Raw genomic sequence first — 20,510 nt, forward strand, 5'->3', positions numbered from 1 at the left:
AACACAGCCATATAACTATATATAAACAGGACACACAGAGCTGTTATATACCATTCCTGGCCGGAACATACCTTACAGAGCACACAGTTACATGTGGGCACAGTAGGGTACTGTTAAAAGAGGCATGTAGGGTACTGTTAAAAGAGGCATGTTAGTGATCAAAACCCTGCACACATCCATGTGGGACTCCAAGCCCAGGAATGAAGAACACTGACCAGTCTATCATAATTTAGTTTGGCAAATAAACAAAAAAAAGGGATCTATCCCTTTAAGAAGCCCCCACCATTCTATAACAGGGGGAGCGTGGGTAAAACCCTGGAACAGCGACTGAAAAAAAAAGATCACCAACAGACGGTTTCAAGCTCCCCGCGACGGCAGCAGCCCCTGTTCGGATCGGCAATGTTGAGGATGGATGTAGCCTGCTAGAAAAAAAGACACCGGGGCACAGTGAGAGAGAACACTACTGCTGTGTAGCTATGGAGATCGTACGTGGTCGCTTTCTTTGACAGGTGTCGGAACCGGACTGAATAAAAAGTATCGAAACCAGCTTCAAGGATGTACGCCAAGGGGAAAGGTGCTGTTGTGCCCTCAGATAACCAAGCAAGAGAAAAGTAAGTGGGAATAGTGCAATGTCACAAACACCAGCTAGAGACACTAGTACTAGGATATCTACTGTTATCTCCAACGCTCACATACACCACCTCGCTTGTTGTCATAGAAAGGGTGCAGATTAGGATACGATATGCTCTCCGTAGTTGTTTAGGGTCTTTGTTTTTCAGGTTTTCTTGCATAGGTGAATTCTTGTAGCCCTCCCTAACAAGCAAATAGTTATTGGGGGTTGATTGCTAGCCTAGCTAAACGTTAGCTTACTATCAAGGTATCCATTCCTACTAGTTTCATTCTCATCCGGTACAGTATATTATTAACTTCATGTTTAATATCGCCAATGTCATACAACATTGGAAAAATCATTTGTTTTCAAACTGTCTGCAATATGTTGCATTTTAGAATTGAGTGGAAAAGAGCATCATCCCTACTTCTCTGGGTATTGGGAACAATGCCTTCGTGAAGATGCTTGTGTGTTTCAGGAAGCCTGGGATTAGTTTATGGTGAAATAACGTAGCCGATTGATAGCTTTTACAAAGTTGAAACCAATGTAACCGGTTTGGTTTCAATGTAACAAAGGAGTGTCCAACGTTCCAAAAAGGAACTATTCGAACTCACTCTACATTGTATGAATGTGTACCTTCATACGCGAGTTACTGCTAGGTAGGCTAGGAGCTAGCTAGCGGCAAGTATGATAACTGTGTCCAAACAGTTTGTTTAGCCTTTATTAACGAGTAAAATAAGTGTCCTTTATAAAACGAGGTTTCTATCATTTAAAATTGGCCACTACGCTGAGCATTTAGCCGAATAGTTGGAGTTACAAACGAGATAGTGTGCTAGCTCAGATAGCGGTAGCTTACCTATCCCTTTGTCTGCTAGCTACGGATGCCGTTTTGTCCGTACAGGATGATGTTCCGCTGAACTGGCTGCTAGTACGACAGTAACTTTATCGTATCCACCCAGTGCTACTGTGTTGCATTTATGTTTCTTTCCTAAACATGTTTGTCACAACATGTGTTATTTGGTTTCTAAAGAGATTTCAAATTTGTATGGTATAACCTGCAGAATCAGATACTCATAAGTATGCACTGTGAACAACACAACTACTAGGCTATTCGTACTGATTTATTTGAACTTTACTGACAAGCTGTAGATGGCTCTCTTTTTCCCGTGTCTTGCCAAATGTCAACAAAGCCGATGCCTTAATATTTGCCCATACTTTCCCCCACACATTTCAGTCCATATTTAAATTAAAGCTGTTCTAAGCCCTGTCCCTTGGATGTGCAAATAAATTGTCAACACATTTGTCTGCTCCTTCTGTGTATGTCGCTGTTGTGCTTGATATTATTATGTTCATCTACAATCTAGCCTAATTGATTTTATGAATCAACCTCAGAACTTGAGCTCTGGGCAGACCATAGATTAGCTCAGAAGGCACACTTTTGTTGATTTTCCTCCCCTCTGTCTCTATTCTTCTGCCTCCTCACCTCCCCTCCCTCTCCTCCTCTGTCTCCTCTCCTTTCTTCCCCTCCTCTCCAATGCTCAGTTCTCCCTTCCTCTCTTCCAAGTCCTCATCTCCCTCTTCTGTGTTGAATTATTGAGTGTCTGACTGAAGCGGTTGCTCAGTGCTGTGAGTCGGAGCGGTGTGTGCGTGTGGTCGCTCTGAGCTGGAGCAATGTCTGTGTTTCTCTGTCTGTGAGAAGGAGAGTGTTTTCTGGTGGGCTGTCTTATCCATGTTTAAAGAGGGGTTTTGTCTGCAGCCGCAGGCAGGATGTCAGGTGTACTGGTGGTGAACATCAGGGGGGAAGTTTGTGAGAGAGAAAGGGACTGAGGGAGGAGATGAGCTGTCCCTTTGCTGACTAATTGTGCGTGTGTGCAGAGACACTACCTTCCCATCAAAACATCTCCCCAGTGTTGCAGCTCAAGAAACTCTCTTCCTCTCAGTGAGCTTAAATAATGCAGCAGACCAGGTGCACATAGCCCCCCACCCCGTGCACACACAGGCCTCTCATCACACATAAACATTTCATCAGTGCCCTTGTGGGGGAGATCAGTAGTTTGGTCGTTAACCATAGCCTTCTGTAAATGGTCAGGAGAAGACATGGTGTGTATGTGAGAGAGTAGACCTACACTAACCAAAGTCAGTGGTGTAGTGGAGGGTAAAGGCAGTTTACCCACCATGCATCCCACTTCTGGCTTGCCTCTGAAGCTAAGCAGAGGCACTCTTTCCTGTGATCTAAAAAAAAATAAGCGTCCCAGTGCCCCAGGGCAGTGATTGGGAACGTTTCCCTGTGTAGAGTGCCGTCTTTCGGATGGGATGTTAAAGATCCCATGGCACATATTATAAGAGAAGGGATGCTAACCCCAGTGGCCTGGTTACATTTCCCCACATTTTGGGAGAAAATGCATTGAAAGTATAGGCAGCGTTACTTTATTCACTGTGAACGCTGATCAGTTTAAACCAGCAGTCTCAGAGATAAGTGACTTTCAAATCATTGACTGCCCAGTGCATTGGTCAGGTGTGTGTGAGAGGCTTAACTGACCCAAGACTGACAGTAAACTTTACTACACCACCAGGCAGCCACAGACAATTGTGTGTTAGAACCACTACCTCAGACGACCTGGCTCATAAATCACGGGCTAGCCTGTCTGAAGAGCTGCAACCTCACAATTACCTCCTACTCTTAAGAGGGTTCGTACTCTTCTCTGGCAGTGTGTTTGTCCTGTCTCACCAGTTGTTTTATCTGTGATCACAGGGTGGGAACACCCCTCAGCTATTTATGGGCCTGTCCTGTGAGGCAGCTCTTACGACTGTACACACACACCAGACCTGGATTCAAATACATGTATATTTTGTTACTCAAATACACAGAAAATAAGTATTTTTATATTTTCAAATAATATGGGCCAAATCAACTACTTCTATTGTATTCGCAAGCTGTTGCGTCTCAACTGATGGCAGGCACAACACAAACCTCAGATGATGAAAGGTCTAAACTACAACATGTGCGAATATAAAAAATATTGTTTTTCATGAAATTATAAAATAATTTGACAAATTTGTTTTTGTAAGTTAAAAAAAAAATGATATCAAACTCAACTGTTTTATCTTTTATAGCGATGAAGACATGGCTGTCTCATGGTATGTGAAATGGGTCAACTTTGAGCACCTTCATCTTCTGGATGTTTTGGTATTCAGGTGTAAGAAGCCACTTTCGGACCATTTAGGTCATGGTCAAATATGTTTGGGGAAAAAATATTTACGGGTAGTTTTCTGCATTTCTACCCATTTTTACATGGGGTGAAATGTTAGCATTTTTAAAAGGCACTATGCAGAAATTTCTCTTAATTCTAATAGTTTGCCTAATTTCTGTTGGACAAAAGTGAGCATAGTGTAGAGAATCATTGTACCATCTAGACTGCTGTGAAATGGTTTCCATAACCAAAAATATTTCATTTTCGGCTGTTTGAAAACTGCTGTACAAAAACAAAAGTAAAAGATGCAGAAATACAATTTAAATGGGAAGCATCGAAAATAGCGCACATAGAAGAGATACTACTTCTTAGGCTGTGACAGATCTGTAACTCACGTTTCTATGACTTTTATCGGGTCGCCCAAAAAGTTGCGTATTGTAGCCCTTTGAAGCAAATTTCCAGTAGTTCTACACTTTATGACGTATGCCATGTTAACCCTTTCCAGCCTGAGGGGATTGTTCCACTGGATCATGACCTCTGCATGCATTAATGAGTATAATGAAAACATGATACCTATTTTGAATGTTGAGAAACTGCATAGATTTTCATGTAAGATACATTTTCACAACACTTTCTAATGAAGATGGAAAACACTTAGAGCATATTGAGTCTTGTTTTGTAAGGATTGAAAATATGAAATGAGAATATAAATACCTTTTACTGTGAACAAGTTGTTTTAGTGACCAATCGTATTTAAAAAAAGAATTCTATGGAATGTTCCACTTATCTGCGTAGTATATTCAACACATCTGCTCCAAAACAAATTACAAATAGCATTTAGTCTGACATGTGATAAGCAAAGGCATAAACAAGTAATATAATATTAATAAGACAATAACTTTATTGAAAGAATAACGTTAGGGAGTGCATTGTCTCATTCAAACCTGTACAAAAAAACTACAAGTTAAAGTTATCACCATCATAGCCATAACATTAAATACAACATTCATCTCAGGGGTATTGTCATCAAAATGTATTTGGAATGGCAGAATATGATAAAGGCATAATACCAATTTATTGGCTTTTACAAATCTATTTTTCTTCTCTACATTATTACCCTATCACGCGAGCAGTCAGAACGGGAACCATTTAAAAGCCCAACATTATTTTAGTCTTCACATGTCCTTTACATCTCCAAGGCCATGAGAGTCATGTGTTAAACATGTAGGCAGGCAGGCTGGCATGCAGGATATATGGGAACAGGAAAGGACAACATGCACGAGAGTTATGGAGGAGCCAAGGTGGGGGCCCCTGGTGGGCAGAGGAGTCGGCTATCTCGGTAGCTGCGGTAGACCTGGAGGCTGGTATGTAGCCGGTGTCTGGTAGAGGACTAGGAGGCAAGGCCAGTGGGGGGTAAGAGGGGGGACCAGAAGGGGAGAGGCAGGGGATGAAGCGGTCTGGTGAGGGGTGTTGGAAGGCAGGGAAGCAACGCTGGGAAGTGTAGAGCCTGTGGGGGCAGGGGGACATGCATCAAGCATACTGTATTTCCTTAACCTCCCAAACCAGCCTGATCTGGCAAGCTCACATTATATTTCACTGCAAGTGAAGTGAAACCAGTGTGAGCACAGTGGTCAATCTGGTTTAATTGACATTTGAGTCATTCAGCAGACCCTCTTATCCAGACCAATTTACAGGAGCAGTGAGGGTTAATTGCCTTGCTCAAGGGCAGATTAAAATATATATTTTTGTCACGTAGTCAGCTCAGGGATTCGAACCAGCGACCTTTCGGTTACTGGCCCAACGCTCTTAACTGCTAGTTTACCTGCTGATTTTTACTAGGCCATACTAGCGACACACTTAGCTATGTTTGACAGTACACAGAAAATCTAGCTCACTTGTTTTTCCAGACAGAAAGAAATGGCCCCAAAAATGTCAGAAACGGAGGGAGAAGCAACTTTCTTACCTCATCTGATCCACCTGGTTGTTTCTGCTTTGAAGCGGTCAAAATGGCACTCGATCCACTCTCCTTCCAGTCCTCTACCAGGGCACTGAGGCAAATGGAGGATTTGCTCTGTGACCTTTCATTGAAGTAAAAAAAACTAGTTCCCACCCATAAAGCCCTAAACCATTAATATATCTACTTGTAAATCATGTGTAAATGGCAGTTTACAGAAATACATTTGGTGATTGGACGATGGTGTTATTATGGCTTTAAACCATTGTTTGACTATTATTACGAAATTAGAATGCTCCGGCTGGAAAGGGTTTTAATGATATCTGAGTGAGAAAGACTAACAAAATCAATTGGGGACCCTAGGAACATACCTGGTCGGTAATTGGCCATGATTACTACAAGTTTAGATTGGTAAATTAATCAAAAAATTGTTCGCTGGCGTGGGTCATTTAGTGACTGACATAAGAAATTGCTGATGCATTACCAAATTTCGAACTTGCACCTTGTGTATTCTACTATTCGCAACAGTAAGTTGAGGCCCCGAACTGAGTTCCCAAAAACAACCTAGCGGCCTGGGGCCCTAAGCGACCGCTTATGCCTGCAGCCTGCCGTGCACACACAGTCAGCCTTGTTGTTCTAGTAGGTTTGTGTAATCCTCAACCAGATCTTTGCTAATGCTAACTCCTATGGCTTTTTCTACAGTTTTGCTAATGCAAGGTCCTGTTCTCCTCTGTTGCAGGTTAGCGCTGTACGTATATGAGTACCTGCTGCATGTAGGAGCACAGAAGTCTGCACAGACCTTCTTGTCAGAGGTAAGACGCACACACCTCTCTGTCCGACGTCGTCCTACCTCTAGCCTGGTGGTCGCCAACTTTGGTCCTTCCCCATAAGTAAGGGACTAGAGTGAGAAAGGAGAAAGGTGGAGAATGACAGAGGAAAAGAGGGGGACACTGAGGTAGAGAGATGTGGACAGGTAGCGGTAGCCTAGATGGTGGTAGAGGGAGACCGAGAGAGCGAAGGGGAAGGACGGCGTTGACAAAGGGGTAGAACGAGGTGTGACTCTCTGAGGGCATTGACTGAGAGGTAGGGAAAGAAGGAGCGTAAGGGAGAGTGCGGTCGCGAAGAGGGACAACGTTGACTGGCTGAGACAGACTGATTATGTGTTCTTAACCTCTAGGCCAGGGGTGTCAAACTCATTCCACGGAGGGCCAAGTGTCTGCGGGTTTTGGGTTTTTCCTTTCAATTAAGACCTAGACAACCAGATGAGGGGAGTTCTTTACTAATCAGTGACCTTAATTCATCAATCAAGTACAAAGGGAGTGAACCTGCAGACGCTCAGCCCTCAGTGGAATGAGTTTCACACATACTCTACCGGCACACACCCACCCTGGCAGTCTCCTCTCCTGCTGAGTTTAGAACTAGACAGCATGTTGCTCTCTCTCTTTCAGATACGATGGGAAAAGAATATTACGTTAGGGGAGCCTCCTGGATTCCTGCACTCGTGGTGGTGGTGAGTATCTCAGCCCCTTGCATCTTCTTGTGTTCACACGTTTGTGTATTCCATTAGAATATCACCACTGTGTGTGTGTGGTGAATAACATATGTACTGTACATAGATGTGGTAAAGGAGGCAGTGGAACGCAGACTGACACACGTTCTAACAAAGTTGCCATTTATCGGCCCACAGGCCCACAATGTGGTTACTTAAGTCCGATTTGGATATATGTCAGCTGTTTTCTCCACGTAGCATTTAGCAGTCACTTCTAAACGTTAACTGCCATTCGTATAAGCTGGTTAGCATAGCTAGCATACAGAATTGGTGGTGGTCAGTTGTTTTTAACTATATAATGCGATTGATTTGTAATAGAGGTTGGCCAAATATGATTTTAATACCGATTATTGGAGGACCATAAAAAGCCGATACCGATTAATCGGCCGTTTAAAAAAAATATATATATTTTTTTTTACATTTTATTATTTTGTAATAATGACAATTACAACAATACTGAATGAACACTTATTTTAACTTAATATAATACATCAATAAAATCAATTTAGCCTCAAATAAATAATGAAACATATTTAATTTGGTTTAAATAATGCAAAAACAGTGTAGGAGAAGAAAGTAAAAGTGCAATATGTGCCGTGTTGGAGAAGAAAGTAAAAGTGCAATATGTGCCATGTAAAAAAAGCTAACGTTTAAGTTCCTTGCTCAGAACATGAGAACATATGAAAGCTGGTGGTTCCTTTTAACATGATTCTTCAATATTCCAAGGTAAGAGGTATTAGGTTGTAGTTAATATAGTATTTATAGGATTTCTCTCTATACCATTTATATTTCATATACCTTTGACTATTGGATGTTCTTATAGGCACTTTAGTATTGCCAGTGTAACAGTATAGCTTCCGTCCCTCTCCTCCCCACTGCCTGGTCTCGAACCAGGAACACATCGACAACAGCCACCCTCGAAGCATCGTTACCCATCGCTCCACAAAATCCGCGGCCCTTGCAGAGCAAGGGGAACAACCACTCCAAGTCTCAGAGCGAGTGACGTCACCGATTGAAACGCTATTAGCGCGCACCCCGCTAACTAGCTAGCCATTTCAAATCGGTTACACCAGCCTAATCTCAGGAGTTGATAGGCTTGAAGTCATAAACAGCTCAATGCTTGAAGCATTGCAAAGAGCTGCTGGCAAAACGCACAAAAGTGCTGTTTGAATGAATGCTTACTAGCCTGCTGGTGCCTACCACCGCTCAGTCAGACTGCTCTATCAAATCATAGACTTAATTATAACATAATAACACACAGAAATACGAGCCTTAGGTAATTAATATGGTCGAATCCAGAAACTATCATCTCGAAAACAAGACGTTTATTCTTTCAGTGAAATACGGAACCGTTCCGTATTTTATCTAACGGGTGGCATCCCTAAGTCTAAATATTGCTGTTACATTGTACAACCTTCAATGTTATGTCATAATTACGTAAAATTCTGGCAAATTAGTTCGTAACGAGCCAGGTGGCCCAAACTGTTGCATATACCCCGACTGCGTGCAATGAACGCAAGAGAAGTGACACAATTTCACCTGGTTAATATTGCCTGCTAACCTGGATTTCTTTTAGCTAAATATGCAGGTTTAAAAATATATACTTCTGTGTATTGATTTGAAAAAAGGCATTGATGTTTATGGTTCGGTACAGTCGTGTAACGATTGTGCTTTTTTCACAAATGCGCTTTTGTTAAATCATCCCCCGTTTGGCGACGTTGGCTGTCTTTGTTAGGAAGAAATAGTCATCAAACAGTTGGCAACGAGCCAGGTGGCCCAAACTGCTGCATTATAGCCTGACTCTGTTGCAAGAGAAGTGACACAATTTACCCAGTTAAAATAAATTCTTGTTAGCAGGCAAATTTAACTAAATATGCAGGTTTAAAAATATATACTTGTGTATTGATTTTAAGAAAGGCATTGGTGTTTATGGTTAGGTACACATTGGAGCAACGATACACACCACATAGATTATATGCAACGCAGGACACGCTAGATAAACTAGTAATATCATCAACCATGTGTAGTTAACTAGTGATTATGATTGATTGTTTTTTATAAGATAAGTTTAATGCTAGCTAGCAACTTACCTTGGCTTCTACTGCATTCGTGTAACAGGCAGTCTCCTCGTGGAGTGCAATGAGAGGCAGGTGGTTCGAGCGTTGGACTATTTAACTAGTAAGGTTGGAGATTGAATCTCCTGAGCTGACAACGTAAAAATCTGTCATTCTGCCACAGAACAAGGCAGTTAACCCACCGTTCCTCGGCCGTCATTGAAAATAAGAATATGTTCTTAACTGACTTGCCTAGTTAAATAAAGGTGTGTAATTTTTTATTTTTATTTTTTACATCTGCCAAATCGGTGTCCAAAAATAGTGATTTCCGATTGTTAGGAAAACTTGAAATCGGCCCTAAATAATCGGCCATTCCGATTAATGGGTCGACCTCTAATTTGTAATGATGACATGAACACATGTTGGGGTTGACAACCATACGAGCATTATATTGACATTTCTACGTCAACATAGTGTGAAATACACATGTCAACAATAGCCTAAATGTCGGCTGATTTTGCTGGGGGGCAATGAGAAGAGTCGGGATCTTTCCCCCACGGTCCTTCAATTCAATTGCTTTGGTGGAGTTCGCTTGACCTCTTTATCGCCTCTATTGGCTCATCAAGTGCTCCCTGACATGAACCCTCTTCCTCTATTTCCTGTTGCAGTGTATTCTGGGATTTGTATTGCGCTGCGCCGGACAGACGGGAGAACTGCGAACACTCCAGCGAGGCCAAGGCCTTCCATGATTACGTGAGTGACCGGCCCAAGTGTGTGTGTGTGTCTTCGTCCCGCCTCTTCCCGTGTGTGTGTGTGTGTGGCTATCGTCAGTGTGTGGAGATAATGGAATGGAGGTCTTAATCCAGTAAGCCCAGCACTGGGCCGGGGTTAAGCCAGGGATTTGTGGGTGGGTTTGTGTGTGTTGCAGCCCTGGCATCTGGCCCAGAGCAAGGGGGGCTTTCACATCCTCGGTGCCAGAGAGAGCTGGTTAACCGTGTGTGTGCTCTGTTTTGTCTGCCGTGGCTGGCAACTGTTTGAGTGAAGTGCCAGTTTGCCAGTCTCGAGGACCAGATGGTCACTCAAACACACAAGGTGTGTGTCTATATCCATGTAGAGCATTCTGGCAGGGGGGGGGGGGGGGTGTGTGCGCATCTCTGTCTCTCTCTGTGTGTGTGTGTGTGTGTGTGGCCTCAGACATGCTGTTTTCTAAGTCCATGATTTAGTTATCCTGTAACTCTCTTTGCCTTCTTCCCTCTCTCATTTTGCCCCTTTACTCTCTCATCTCTTTTTTTTGTGGGAGGGGGGGGGGGATTTACCACTCTTCTCTCCCCCTTTTTCTTTCTCTCTCTCTCCATCTTCCAGTGTTTGTTTGTCTTACCATTGAAAAGGTCAATAATGTGTTGAGCACCATTGATCTGTCCATTTTTCTCTCTCTCTCTCTGTGTGTGTGGGCTGGATAGATCAATTCCATTCAGTATCGTTGAACCACATCGCCCAATCAAATCATCAATTTTGATTTGTTGATTAATTATTCATGGTGGTGGATTCCTATAGGCTGAGCCAGACGTTAACCTTCCCCTGTGGTGCTTCCTGACACTGTGTGTTGACATTTATTTATGTTTGTGTGGGTGAGTGATAGTCCACCATGTAGCTTTATTGATGTACAGTTATTTGTCATTGATGTGTAGGATTTAGGATTTGTCTGTGTGTTGTCGATATGTCAAGCATGATGCCAGTAGCCTGGTTAATGGTATTTCTATACGAACCTTGCCCTCTGGTATGATAGGTGAAGTTTTCACCATATTGCCTATATCTATCCAATTATTTCATATCCACACAAGTGGTTAGGGCCTGGCTAGAGGTTGTTACTGAAAACCCGTCACTCTTTCTCCTACCTCCCTCTTCTCCCCCTCTCTCTGAGAGGGGGATGCTAGAGGCACGGGGAGCAAAGGACCAGTCTCCATAGCAACAGCTTCGACTAGCTACTGCAAGAGATGAGAGAGGGGGAGTGAGCAAAAGGAAGTGAGAGCGATGGGGAATAGAGGTTAGGGGAGGGGGAGGAGAGGTGAGGTTAGGGCTGTGGGAGGGGGAGGAGAGGTGAGGTTAGGGCTGTGGGAGGGGGAGGAGAGGTGAGGTTAGGGCTGTGGGAGGGGGAGGAGAGGTGAGGTTAGGGGAGGGTGAGGTTAGGGGAGGGGGAGTAGAGGTGAGGTTAGGGCTGTGGGAGGGAGAGGTGAGGTTAGGGCTGTGGGAGGGGGAGGAGAGGTGAGGTTAGGGGAGGGAGAGGTGAGGTTAGGGCTGTGGGAGGGAGAGGTGAGGTTAGGGCTGTGGGAGGGAGAGGTGAGGTTAGGGCTGTGGGAGGGGGAGGTGAGGTTAGGGGAGGGAGAGGTGAGGTTAGGAGAGGTTAGGGCTGTGGGAGGGAGAGGTGAGGTTAGGGCTGTGGGAGGGGGAGGTGAGGTTAGGGCTGTGGGAGGGGGAGGTGAGGTTAGGGCTGTGGGAGGGGGAGGTGAGGTTAGGGCTGTGGGAGGGGGAGGTGAGGTTAGGGCTGTGGGAGGGGGAGGTGAGGTTAGGGCTGTGGGAGGGGGAGGAGAGGTTAGGGGGAGGAGAGGTTTGGGCTGTGGGAGGTGAGGGCCGTGGGGGGGGGAGGAGGAGTGCAGATGTTTGGAGAGGGTTAAGGGGAATGAGCCGGGGAAAGGGAGCAAGATGGAGGAAAGACCCTATGTTGTCCCCAGGGACTCAGTGGCCTGTTCATGGGCAGAATTAGCATAAATGTATAAAGACAAAGGTGTGTGTCAGTTTAACATAAAGTGGAAAGGGCAGGGTTTAGGATGGTCTGTGTGACTCTGTGCTTCATCTTTTAACGTGTGTGTGTGTTGCAGAGTGCGGCAGCAGCCCCCAGTCCTGTGATGGGGAATATGCCTCCTAATGATGGTATGCCAGGAGGACCCATGCCGCCTGGATTCTTCCAGGTAATACACCTCTTCTGCTACCTCCCTCGCCCCTGACTTTACGCATGGTAAAACTCTCTCCCTCCACTCCACCAATCATCTTCATCATCCATTACTTTATTCCCTCTCTTCCTAGATCTCCTCACACTTCTTTTTCACCTCCCTCTCTTTCTCTCCACCCCCCTCTTTCTCTCCACCTCCAAAAAATCCCTCTCTCCTCTCATATATAGATCACACACACACACACACACACACAAAGCCAGACAGCGTGATGGACAGCCCTGGCATTTGGCAGCGGCGATGATAAGGTGGAACGGAGAGAGATGGGCCTCAATGTGTTTGTTTCTGTGGCTACCACTTCATTGTCTGCCGAGAGTGGAAGAGAGAACTGGAGAGAGCTGAAATGAAAGAATGGGAGGGAGGAAGTCGGTGAAAGTGGGAGATGGCAAGAAGAGAATAGTGAGGGAGCGAGGAAAGAGGAGAGGCACGGAAGTGCTATTTATAACAAGTGAGGGAGGAGGGTGTCTGTGCTTGTGTTGTCCTTTTTGTACAAGTGGCCTTATCATTAGCAAGAGCTGCTTGCTGCAATTATGCCTGTGTTGCTATTATCATGTGTGTGCTTGGTGTTTGTTCGCTAATAAAAAAAAAATTGAAGACCCACACAATTCACAAAACAAACCTGAAGTCATTCATGCACATTCAAGCAGTTCCTCAGTCTAGTTGCATGTCCTGATGTTGAACAGTGTGGGATGGACGGTGACCAAACATGCTGTAGGCTCCTCTGATCCACTGTTGTTCTGAGCTGTGTTTTATAGTTGCGTCAACATTGCCCTCTAGTGGTGAAGACACCCTCTTACCATGGATTAGGAAAAATGCCCTCCTCTCCCGCTCTGTGTTCTGATTGGCTACTGCCTAGCTTCTCTTCCACATCCCTGATTGGCTTGCTCCTGCAGCTGTAGTTGTTAGCTCCTCTCTCTGATGTCACTCTTCTCTTCCCGCAGGGTCCGCCAGGCTCCCAGCAGTCTCCTCACGCACAGCCCCCCCACGGCATGGGACCACACGGACAGGTAACAAACACACATAAATAATTGACTCTCCTCTGGAGCTGTTCTGGGTGGGTTGAAGCTTTAGCCTCCACACAGACACACTCCACCAACCCCTCATCAATAAAACAAAAGAGGAGCCACTGTGGACCTACACACTGAGTGCACATGTGCACGGGACAGACAGAACACACACAATGCTCTACATGTACAACTACATGTAAGGCTAAGGGATGAGTGCGACGCCTGCATCCTTGAAGACAAGCTTCCTCTGTAAAATATCTCGTTAATTAGCCGGCTCATTGTTTTCTGTGTTCTCACCCCCCTTCCTCCTCATCCTCCATTCACACTCTGTCCATCTGTCTGCTCAACTCCTTTTCAGTGGGAATGACAAACTCTCTCTCTGTCTCTCTCAGCCTTTCATGTCGCCACGGTTTCCAGGTGGACCCCGCCCCTCTCTCCGAATGCCAAATCAGGTATGGACCACCCACTTACCTATACAGCTGAACATGTACTTTCAGGTAAGTATGTGCTGGTGGTCCATACTCACGATCGCCCCTTCTCTCATCCATCTGTTTCCCTCAGCCTCCAGGGGGAATCCCTGGTTCTCAGCCTCTCCTGCCAAACAGCATGGACCCCACCAGACCACAAGGTGTGTGTGTGTGTACATTATTCATGCTTGTGTTTATGTAAGCTTGCAGTTTTTCAAGTGGCGTTCCTCTCTGAGAACGCCGGTGCCCCGAGGACCTCAGATCCAGGGGTCATCTTGGTGGAAGATAGGATAGTGTGGGTCTCTGAGTTTTGGCTTGAGATTACAGGTTCAGATTATAGAGTACTGTTTAACCCAACAGGGGTCCCAGTTAATGAGGTTAGAGGAGAGTTTAGTCTGTTGCCTGCCATAAACCCTGCCTTCCAGGTTCAGACTGACCATATGTGGATTAGGTGTGGAGGTGACCGTCTCATTGGATAAAAGTGTTTGCTAAGTGAATCGAATTATCCATATTAGACCATCACATAGTGTCTTTAACTACCAGTGTGTGTTGGTGTTAAGACTGTGTTCTTGTCATCTTTTCTCCTATAGGACATCCTAATATGGGTGGGCCAATGAGAATGAACGCTCCACGAGGAATGGGGCCCATGGGTCCACAGGTACGCGTGCGTGCGCACACACACACACACACTCTCTAGTTTTGACACTGTATCTCTTCTCTCTATGTATAACTACGGGGGTATGAGACCCCCTCCTAACTCCATGGGTGGTCCTATGCCTGGGATGAACACACACACACACACACAAACACACTCTCTAGTTTTGACACTGTGTATCTCTTCTCTCTATGTAGAACTACGGGGGTATGAGACCCCCTCCTAACACCATGGGTGGTCCTATGCCTGGGATGAACACACACACACACACACTCTAGTTTTGACACTGTATCTCTTCTCTCTATGTAGAACTACGGGGGTATGAGACCCCCTCCTAACACCATGGGTGGTCCTATGCCTGGGATGAACACACACACTCTAGTTTTGACACTGTATCTCTTCTCTCTATGTAGAACTACGGGGGTATGAGACCCCCTCCTAACTCCATGGGTGGTCCTATGCCTGGGATGAACACACACACACACTCTCTAGTTTTGACACTGTATCTCTTCTCTCTATGTAGAACTACGGGGGTATGAGACCCCCTCCTAACTCCATGGGTGGTCCTATGCCTGGGATGAACACACACACACACACACACACACTCTCTAGTTTTGACACTATCTCTTCTCTCTATGTAGAACTACGGGGGTATGAGACCCCCTCCTAACTCCATGGGTGGTCCTATGCCTGGGATGAACACACACACACACTCTCTAGTTTTGACACTGTATCTCTTCTCTCTATGTAGAACTACGGGGGTATGAGACCCCCTCCTAACTCCATGGGTGGTCCTATGCCTGGGATGAACACACACACACACTCTCTAGTTTTGACACTGTATCTCTTCTCTCTATGTAGAACTACGGGGGTATGAGACCCCCTCCTAACTCCATGGGTGGTCCTATGCCTGGGATGAACACACACACACACACACTCTCTAGTTTTGACACTGTGTATCTCTTCTCTCTATGTAGAACTACGGGGGTATGAGACCCCCTCCTAACTCCATGGGTGGTCCTATGCCTGGGATGAACACACACACACACACACACTCTCTAGTTTTGACACTGTATCTCTTCTCTCTATGTAGAACTACGGGGGTATGAGACCCCCTCCTAACTCCATGGGTGGTCCTATGCCTGGGATGAACATGTAAGTGTTCCCTCCATAGGGAGAAAGACAGTCTATCCCATAGCACCAGCTTCATGGTTGAATATCGACGGCCCCGACATCATGAATGTTGAACTGTTGTTCTCTTGGTTTATGGCAGTGTTTCCCTATACTTACAGTTTCTCTCTGTCTCTCAGGGGACCTGGTGGTAGAGGACCGTGGCCTGGTCCCAATGCGAACTCAGTAAGTTGTTTCCTCGCTCAATTTGCCATAGATTAGATGATTCATTACAATGATTATTATTTAAGATGGCTTGAAAAATGTACTATACTGCCCTCTTGTTGCTGGAGGAAAGAACTACTGGTTAGTTGAGAATCTCTCCCGGCAGTAACTATGACCCCCCCCCCTAACCTCTAGTTTCCCTTCTCTCATCACAGATACAATACTCCTCCTCATCTCCCGGCCACTATGTGGTGAGTAGCCAACCGGCAGTGTTTTCAACAACTCGTCAGTTATAAAACTGTTCCTTAGCTGTGGAAATGGGGGAAATTGTGTGCACTGTTCTTATTGACCTTTTTGACTGTTTCCCAGGGTCCTCCAGGAGGAGGGGGGCCGCCCGGAACTCCCATCATGCCCAGCCCAGGTGGTGCGTCTCTTAAATATGTCCCCCCCAGCACCAGTACTATATTTAGACACTATGTGTGTTGCCTCTCTCTCTGTGTGTACTAATGTTGTGCTATTGTGTTGGTCTCCCCCAGACTCCAACAACTCCAGTGAAAACATCTACACTATGATGAACCCTATAGGACCAGGAGGAAACAGACCCAACGTGAGTCACATTACACGTCGTATTCCGCCGCGTGATGTCACGCAGCGTGACACCACGATACAGTATGACTTTATCCCCCCATTGATTAGATAGGGCAGTTAAAACCAGTCCTCAGTTTCACTGAGACATCTTTATGTTCTGTGTGTGTGTGTGTGTTCTCTCCCAGTTCCCTATGGGCCCGGGGCCTGATGGACCGATGGGAGCTATGGGAGCCATGGAACCTCACCACATGAACGGCTCACTAGGTGGGTGCTATGACAGGGTTATGAAACCTGTTATTAATGCAGTCGTAAGGGTGACAATGTTCAGTGCATGGATGAACTGTTTTGAATCTCATCTTTCTCTCATGGTCTCTCAGGCTCTGGGGACATGGACGGGTTGCCAAAGGTGAATATAAATCTCCTTTTCTACAACATTTGACTTCAATCTCTCAAACAGACAGAGGGACGTGTCTTGGAGCTGCTGGTCAAATAACGTGTGGTACAACATATTTATAGAGTTATCTTACTCTCTATCTATCCAGAACTCTCCTAACAACATGGGGGGTATGAGCAACCCTCCCGGGACGCCGCGGGACGATGGGGAGATGGGTGGAAACTTCCTCAACCCATTCCAAAGTGAAAGTGTGAGTACTGCTGGCCGATGACCCCTGACCCTTATACCTTGACCCCTCAAGAACCAGGGTGGGTGACCTGGTATGTAATGTTGTAGCTTTTACAGTTTTCACTCATGTCTACCACTCCCCCCCCCCCCCCCCCCCCCCCCCCTTCTCTCTTCACAGTATTCACCCAACATGACGATGAGTGTGTAATTTTAATTTCTTTATTTTTTGTATTTTCTTTTGGTTATTTTTGTTTTTGTACCTTTCCACCTGGATTTTCCAACCCCTCACCTTGGATCGGACTCATTCTGCCTTTCCCACCTCACCTCCACCCCCTCGAACTCTCGCCACTACCCAGGTTTCTAGGACAGCCCTGGGGCATGCTGGGCCTCTAGTGAAGGTGGAGCTTCCCGACGCTGTCTGTGGCATAGACAGGAAACAGAGACACAGGAAGTCCCTACTCTCTAACCCCGCCCCCTGCCTCTCTGACTTCTTGTCAGGCTCTGGACAATGAGAGAGGGGATGATGGAGAGACTGGATAACATGGACACCCTTCAGGACACCCTTCTGTCAGTAGCTGTCTGGAAGCTCGACAAACATTTACATTGGCATTCGCTTTTATTTTGATGTTTTTATTGTTTCTAGTGGATACAGGGAACGCATCTCAAATGATCCCCCTTTCCCTATGTAGTGCACTACTTTTAGAGGAATAGGGTGTCATTTGAGACGTAGACATGGAAGTGTCGTCTAGCCCCCCTCCCCCCTCGTTCACTCTGTGTATACATTTAAAAAACAAGTGTTGTGATGTTTTCCATTACTCTGTATGTAATGTATTATTGCTATTCTTTTTATAATATTTTATTGTTATGATTTAATAATATTATGATGATTCTGTTTATTTTAAAATGTAGGATTTAATTTCTGTAGTTTTTTGTTGTTGTTGAAAGGGCATGCACCCACTGATGACCTCTTCGTTAGTAACTTCACAGGACGGTGAACCTTCACTAGTCTCCTTAAGGAAAACCCACAGGATATACACAATCTACTGCCCAGTCAGAGAACAGCGCCTTTGGTCCATCATGGTACTTTAAATTGTAATGTCCCTCTCCATCTCCCTGAGAAGGTGTTTTCTCTGTAGTAGACTAAGTGACCCTGAACATGCAGAGGATGCACAGTTGTATTTATTGGTTTAATTTTCCATTGAGACAGAACAGGTTGACAATAAGTCCATCTACACACTCCGGAATCACTCTGCACCAATCAGCATCCACCTCCTAGAGGAAGACATCTTGGAAGTGTCTGGTTTTTGTTTTTACTTTATTTTTTTTACCCAGAGGGCAGTTCTTCTGACCTTCTGTGAAATTATTCTGCTTGGATGCTTAAAGGACTCTTGTAACAGAGCTGAGCCAATCAGGAGGTGGTGTGCCCCCCCCCCCAAGAGGACAACATTTGTCCCTCACACACAACCAACCAATCGGCCTACCTACACCCTCCCCAACCATCTCTCTCTCTCTCCTTTTGTGACGTCTCTATCTGTCTTTGGTTTGTTTTGTAAATACTGTAAAGTGAATTTTGATATCATGACATGTTTTGATATTTCCGTCTCAACCAATGACTGATGAGAAACGAGTTGATTCAGACCAACTGGGTTTGAAAAGAGACGGTGTGTGTTTTTACAGTACCTCACTGTTCAACTCTGACACAACTAGGGCCAGGAGGGACCCTCTTTGTTGGATCATTATGTAGTTAGGAACTACAACTAACGTTAGAGTCCAGAGTGTTTCCTGGCCAGGTCAAGCTGTTAGGGAAATCTCCTGTCCCTAGTAACGATAGATGAAAAGAAAATGCTTGTTTTTCTATTAAAGCTTTTTCTGAATTTGAATTGAGAAAAGATGTTAAATCACAGGTTCTTAATGATATGGAGAGAGTTAAGGGGGGAAAGGCTTCTGGTGTAGTTTGAGATACTGCTGTATAGATTCAACTCTGAACCATATTCACTAAGGGCAAATCGGAAATGCACCCAATTCCCTATATAGTGCACTACTGAAGCCAAAAGTAGTGCACTACATAGGGAAATTGGGTGCCATTTGGAACGTGCCCTAGTTTGCACTAGTGCAAAGTGTTTCTTGTTGGAAGAGGATAATTATTGTAAAACGAACCGTGAAACTGTTTAGTTTTTAAAATGTGAGATATATTTACTTACCATAACTAGGGCTAGGAGTGTTTTATGTGCCCTTGTCAGTGGAGGCTGCTGAGGGGAGGATGGCTCATAATGTCTGGACTGGAGCGTGGAACCATGTTTGTCTGTAACATTTCACTGATTCGGGCTCCAGCCATTAGCACAAGCCTCCGTCCCCAATTAAGGTGCACCGACCTCCTGTGGCCCTTGTCATTTCATGTGCTCTGGAAAAACTCATGGCCCTACTCATGACCTTCTTTTGACCTTTCCACTCTGCCCATACGGAAGAGGACGCCTCTTTTATCTGTGACTGCATGGGCTGCGCCATTGAGGCTACAACCCATAGGAACCCCCATCCGGTTGACTACTTTAGTATGGCGGAAGCCCTCAGTGGCGCTGCCCGTGCTAAAACGGCATTTTGGCCACTATTATTCTCTATGGCTCTACCTTTTTTCAAGTTGTTTCCTGACTGTGACCTGTTCAGGGAAACCTCCTGGCCCTAGTGGTGTCAAACTCTGCCCCGGTGCAAACGACTCTCCTGTATGAAAAATCAACGTTTGTCACATTGTTGGTCATTTCTGTGTTTCTATGGTGATGTATAATACTGTTTCATTCTGGGTTGAAAGGAGGGAACAGCGGGTGAGGAAACATTTGACTGTTCCTTGGGTTTGTCCATCTCGCTAGTCTAAAGTAGCGTCCTCCTCTCCCTTCACCTGCACTGACGAGGACGATGGATCTGTGCAGACGAAGGAGATGACGTGAGGAGAGGAAGCCACTTTAAATTTGAGCTGGCAGGCCATGTTTTTCTCTGACGACAAAGCAGCATTGGATACGAGGCAGTTTGTTTTTCAGAACGTTTAGTCCATTTACAATGATCCTGTGTTTTTAAATTCTGTTAACCCCTTTTTAGATTGGATGCCACCTTGATTTGAAGATCCAACTGAAAGAGAAATTTGACCCATCTCTTCCAGTGCCGTGTATATAAATGATCCCATGACAATTGGTTGGAATATTGTCATATTCAGGTTCTTTTCAAAAGCAGTGGGAACATAATCTAAGGGGACAACATGGTGAGGAACTGCTTCCTGGGTTTGCTTTGTATCTCCTGATAGGCTAGTTTCTACTCCTAAATGTCTTGTGTGGTAATAAAACGTTTCCTATTTGTACGTTTTCTTTGTTGTAATAAAGTTTCTTTAGAGACTGATAAAGTTGCTTATTGGGAGGAGAAAAAAAAGGTGGGAGATCTTGCATCAACAATAAATGTCAGTTGTTTTGGGTTTTTCACTGAGTCATCTG

The 20,510-nt window shown here is 45.0% G+C and overlaps 1 protein-coding gene across 6 annotated transcripts; it reads left to right on the forward strand.

The window, feature by feature from the left end:
• The first annotated feature begins 284 nt into the window (after positions 1-284).
• LOC110495746 (single-stranded DNA-binding protein 3) lies at positions 285-20,493 on the forward strand. 6 transcript variants are annotated; one of them, XM_036952168.2, is made up of 18 exons: positions 285-611; positions 6,495-6,567; positions 7,204-7,265; positions 10,027-10,111; positions 12,235-12,324; positions 13,305-13,370; positions 13,763-13,822; positions 13,932-13,998; positions 14,428-14,495; positions 15,586-15,647; positions 15,803-15,848; positions 16,043-16,078; positions 16,197-16,251; positions 16,364-16,434; positions 16,601-16,679; positions 16,793-16,821; positions 16,958-17,059; positions 17,216-20,493. In XM_036952168.2, the coding sequence occupies exons 1-18, from the start codon at positions 556-558 to the stop codon at positions 17,243-17,245; spliced, it is 1,137 nt and encodes a 378-aa protein (XP_036808063.1). In that variant the 5' UTR covers positions 285-555; the 3' UTR covers positions 17,246-20,493. The 6 variants fall into 6 exon arrangements, with proteins under 6 accessions (XP_036808063.1, XP_036808061.2, XP_036808064.1 ...); XM_036952166.2 differs by having other exon boundaries at positions 17,394-20,493; XM_036952169.2 differs by having other exon boundaries at positions 16,197-16,248.
• The last annotated feature ends 17 nt before the right edge of the window (positions 20,494-20,510 follow it).

The sequence above is a fragment of the Oncorhynchus mykiss genome, chromosome 18 (genome assembly GCF_057628025.1).
Source record: "Oncorhynchus mykiss isolate SJ-2025 chromosome 18, ASM5762802v1, whole genome shotgun sequence".
Taxonomy (NCBI): Eukaryota; Metazoa; Chordata; class Actinopteri; order Salmoniformes; family Salmonidae; genus Oncorhynchus; species Oncorhynchus mykiss.

Excerpts from the sequence above, each read along its gene's own strand:
- LOC110495746 (XM_036952166.2), top strand. The coding sequence starts at position 556 with ATGTACGCCAAGGGGAAAGGTGCTGTTGTGCCCTCAGATAACCAAGCA. Across the intron at positions 13,823-13,931 it reads CTCTCCGAATGCCAAATCAG|CCTCCAGGGGGAATCCCTGG; the intron begins GTATGGACCACC and ends TGTTTCCCTCAG. Across the intron at positions 15,648-15,802 it reads CCTATGCCTGGGATGAACAT|GGGACCTGGTGGTAGAGGAC; the intron begins GTAAGTGTTCCC and ends TCTGTCTCTCAG.